General features: G+C 27.5%; 1 protein-coding gene across 1 annotated transcript in view; it reads right to left on the bottom strand.

The window, feature by feature from the left end:
- The window catches only part of LOC108692846, a 27262-nt gene that overhangs the window by 8410 nt on the left and 13631 nt on the right, over positions 1-5221 (bottom strand). Inside the window, 3 exon segments of the mRNA XM_018201351.1 lie at positions 323-345; positions 464-542; positions 4249-4376. Of these exon segments, the coding sequence (XP_018056840.1) occupies positions 323-345; positions 464-542; positions 4249-4376 (230 nt within the window).

Here is a 5221-nt window from a genome sequence, read left to right as displayed (position 1 = left end):
ATATATTATATATATTAATTAAGTTATATTAATAAAAATTCGTACAGAAATTTCCGAGAGGGATGTAAAAAAAAAATAAATGAATAGAAATAAATGAATGAAAATTTCCTTTAATTACTTAATTTATGTATTTTTGTTATACAATACATATAATATTCCATAAAACAGAAAGAAGAAATTTTAGAAAAAAATATAAACAAATAGCCTTGTTTAATTTTAAAATTATTTAATTTACTTATATTTTATGCGACATTCCATAAAACAAATAGACAGTTAGAATGTTTAATAATTAAGACATATCTAATTTCATTCCGATACGTACATATATTTTATTAGTAACTGTATTAGTAATTAAATAATGTATTAAATGTACAAAGCAATATTCAATTCTTTATACTTGTTAAGTTAAAAGGCATGATAGTATATCGCGCCATCATGTATTTATTTCTTGATTAGTAAACTTCGTCGCACGTGATATTGTAGTCAGGATATTTTTTCTTCAATAACTCAATCGACACTTGATGATCTGCTTTGCCATAACCCTATAAACCAAATTAGTCAAAAATGATTAACTGTCTATTACATCTTCCAAAAATAAATGTACAATAATGTCATGACCGTTACATGACAAAATTTAAGTCTTTTTATCATGCTCAATTAACATATTCGCCAGCATAATGAATTAATTGGCAGCAATTGTTACGACTGGTAGCAATTGTAGACTTCGTTTTATTCAATTTTAATGACATCGTCACAGCTGTCACGTTGATTGCAGCAATGCGCGAAAGGAAAAGGAAATAAAAAAAAAATAAAGAAGGTGGAAATTAAACTTCTAGATAAACTGTTAGATAAAATTGTGATGATAAATTGAAGTATGTTGTATTTTAAAGAAAGCTAAATGCGAGTGCTAGTAAAAAAAGACTTTCAAATCAGTAAAAAGTTCCGAGGTTGAAAGAAAAACATTATAAATGCACCAAATAACACAAATGAATAATTTAATGGATTTCTTTATAATAATTATATTATTTGTTTTTATAATAATGTACTAATATTGAATCGCAATTTAGTATTAATCGGCACATTCAAGCTGAGCAAAGCTGCTAGCCTGCTTGGCAAGTGATTGAATGTGCTTGATTGAATCTATAAGTGACAACCAATCATATTCATTTGCTTGGTAAGCAAACTAGCCGCTTTGTCGATTTGAATGCGCCCAATAATAATATAATATTGAATTAATCCTCTATTTATATCTACGGTCATGTGAAATCTCGCATCTTCCATCAACAACCTAGATCTTTGAGCTTCAATGCAGATTTTTTTATAGGTGTAATTTGTATTCTATCATAATTCATAATCAAAATATTGATTACGCTTTTAAAGTTCAACTGGCTGGCGAAGAGTTAATATTAATTTGAAACGTCGCGTGTTTCTAATTGATCTATAGCAAGTATCAAAGAGAGAGAGAGAAAGAGAGAGAGAGAGAGAGAGAGAGAGAGAGAGAGAGAGAGAATTACATAAAATATTTTATAGTTTTTAATGTTATAGAAGAATCTCACAGTTATTATAAATATTAATAAAATAACTTGATATTTTTTAATTTTTCCATACATAATATCGTTACTCTTCGCGTAAATTTTACGGTATTAAATCATATTCTCATGGGATCAGGAATAATCTTTAAGAAGACAGAAGTAGACAAAATACGCCCCCGTTGCTTGTAATTAGCGATACGAAAACAGAGCATCAAGGATGATGTTAAAATTATTCTCCCCCGGGCGTTGTTAGATTTAAAGAGGGCGACCTTCTTTAAATCTATAACTAATATCCTTTCCTTCTATTCGACTCTTTAGTTTTTTAATATACACACTCGAATCTTTTTCTTAAATCTTGCGTTTTAAAAAATATTTTCTTGTCAATCTTAATTTCTCGTAAAGCTCTTGTAATATGAATTATCCGTCTTCCAGAATGGATTGCAAAATTCAATTTAAATTCTCGAATAAATAATTCAAAATGCTTCCGCTGCTTTAAGATATATTGGCTTGTTCATTCCTTATAATGTCTATATATTACTAAGATATTTTCTCTGAAATAGGATGAATATGCAGCCTGTTGAGGCGTTCATATCATATTTTATGAAACTTCGCTATATCTATCATACTTCTTATACTTAAATTTATTTACTAAAGATAACGGTCTGATAGCGTCCTTATTTTCGTCCTTACAAATTGCAACTTGTAGCCAAATTGAAGTTATACAACTCTTTATGTAATAAACTCAACGCAGTATGATTAAAATTTACATTGAGAAAGGTTACTAGCAGTAACCCTGACGTCAAGATGTCGAAAGAATTTCAAGAGATAGCAGAGTTAAAGCAATGTATTTTAATTAAAATAAACTATCTACTCTTTTTATATTATAAATAAATAAAACAAATATTCAGATTAATACAAGACGGCTTATGATAATTATCGATATAATAATATGGTATTATATAAAATTATATAAGAAAAAAAAAGAAATTAAAAGAAAAAAAATATTACTTTAAATAAAAGCATAAAAAAAGTTTTGTAATTAAAAAACACAATGCTTGATCTAATGTATTGCGCGTTTAGCATGTCATAAAATTAAATGATATCGTGTGACAATAAAAACTTATGACACCGTCCGAATTTTTGCAACACACTCGTAATAATTATCTTATTTATGCGAAAGCCCTACGATCGTAAATGTAGCATAATATAGCTTAATAAAATCCAACTGCGTTACGGAAGTCGACGGACATTTCCAAGTTTACGTAAATGCAATTGCAATTTTACGCTTGGAGGTCGATCGACCTGCAGCTTCAAGGTTTATTTGTACGCTAGAAAGCGTTTCGCAACGAAATAAAATTTTTGTTGTTGAATATGAAATATTCTGTCTTAATATTGATTTATTAATTACACTGTAAAAAATCAACTATTTTCTCTCTCCAAAGTGTGATTATTTTAAAGATTTTTTTTCACGCTAAACACGATATCGTATGAAATGGAGCGACAATCAATTTAATATTGTACCTCAATTTTTACTAAAAATCCTGACATGTTACACAAATTCTAACGACTCGTGTTGAGTGTGAAAAAGTTTTCAAGATATATATTATTGTACTTTCAGAGAAAAAAAGTAATTTTTTGAATTGTGTAATAATGATATAAAAAGTCTAAAATTTAAACAATCATAATTTGATGAAAATAAGTCGCGCAATCGTAAACTAAAATTCATTTGAAAGCTCTCAAATTAAAAAGCTTTTAGGTACCATTTATTAAGAAACAAACTTTTATTCTGTTGTAAAAAAATGTTAAAAATGATCATTTTTCATTTATTTCACCTTAATTTATTCAAAATATAAATATGCTACATAAACTCTATCGTGTTCAACGTGAAAAAATGTTCGAAATATGTACTACATACACTTCCGAGAAAATTTGAGTGTTGAATTTAAAAAAGAATCAATTTTATTAATGTCAACGTGCGTTTCGTTTAAATTCTTTTCCTATTCTTTCAACTATTGTGTTTATGGTAATATAATTTTGGTAATATTGGGAATATATAAGAAGTACACTCCACTGAAGGAAATTTCTATTTTACACGTACAATTCAACTGATAAAACGCACGTAAGTTCCTATTTGATTATATTTGCGTCAGATTGCACCAATTCTATCGGTCAAACGAATTTAATCTGCTAAAGTTCGACGTATGATGACTGAACGTGGGCGTAAAGCTCGTAACGAGCAACAGCATGGGGGGGTGAAAATGTTTATGCGCTGTTAATCATAGATATTCCTCTATCCACATTTCAAGCCACTAACTGATATTAGGAATATATCACGGTTCACTTTAGACATTCATGTCAACCAATTGTCAATTTTATTTAAATAGAAGTACGAACATAATTTCGATTAACAAAAGATCTTTACATTGGAAAATAAATGAAATATATATGTAGCGCACAATATACCACAGTGAATAGTAAAAAATAAGTAGAAAATACAGAATATACAAAATCACAATCGGAAAATCAAACAGTTATTATTTTGTAATAAATAGACGGAAATAGATGAAATACTATACTTACTAGAAGAAATCCGTTATTTTTATTTGAACAAAAACGTAAAAAATAAAATATTTTTATGTCGGTTAAATCAAGGATGTTCGAAATTGATCAAATAATAAATATTCCGATAAATTTCATACTAAATTCCAAGACTTACTTGCGAAGATCCATAAACTCTGATGATCTTTTCGTCGGGATCGTGCTCAATTTTTCCACCGCCTAAGCAATTCGCTTGTAGACCAGCATATTTCTTGATTTGTTCTTCTACTTCGTCGAATATATCAGCTAAAACAAAAATAAAATAATGTATATAATAATGGAATTCGACATAATTTTAAGACTTATATTAAACCCATCAATTGGATGAGATTACAAAGTAGAGTGCGTAAGTATCTTAACATTAATTCAATTTGTGACGTTAATATTTTAGCTGTGATTCCGTTTCCAATCTAACAAATCAAATCGGCGCGCAATTTATAAAACTAAAAAATATAGCATATAAATGTTAAGTACTAAGATCCGCTCTAACCGAAAATAGGATTCTTTCTCTTATTTGATTTGTACTGAACTATTTTTTTTTTACAGTTAACGTGTTGATTGTATTATCAAAATTTTTTAATTTTGTAAAAAGATATTTGTAAAAAATAAAGTTATATAATATACAATTTTGAATCAAATAAATAACTAAATAACAATGTAAAATAAAAAAATGTGCAATTTAATACATTTTCATGGATATTAAGCTTATTGAATCACATTACATAATATTTTATTATTGTATTATATGCTTACAATAATAAAAATTTCACCATAACAGTAAAACATAGATATAATAAAACTCGTTAGACAAATCATGTGTTAAACGTAAGATTTATTAGTTTTTAAAAAAGATTCTTTAAAAATATCTAATATATATTTTCTCATTAGTATCTTGCATAGTTTAACAGAAAGATATGTTTAAACGATGAACTTTTTCAATTCAAATATAGGCAGCAAAGCTATTAATAAGATTTGACGAATACAGAATGAATCATGCTGAAGATAAATAAAATCACGATCATTTTATATCCTGTATCAATATGTTGTTATTGCTTCATTTTGAAGGAAGACGACAGTTATAATTTCCGCTT

The sequence above is a fragment of the Atta colombica genome, unplaced genomic scaffold, assembly GCF_001594045.1.
Source record: "Atta colombica isolate Treedump-2 unplaced genomic scaffold, Acol1.0 scaffold83, whole genome shotgun sequence".
NCBI lineage: Eukaryota > Metazoa > Arthropoda > Insecta > Hymenoptera > Formicidae > Atta > Atta colombica.
Note: the sequence above shows the minus strand (reverse complement) of the source record. Positions and strands in the feature narration are given on the sequence as shown.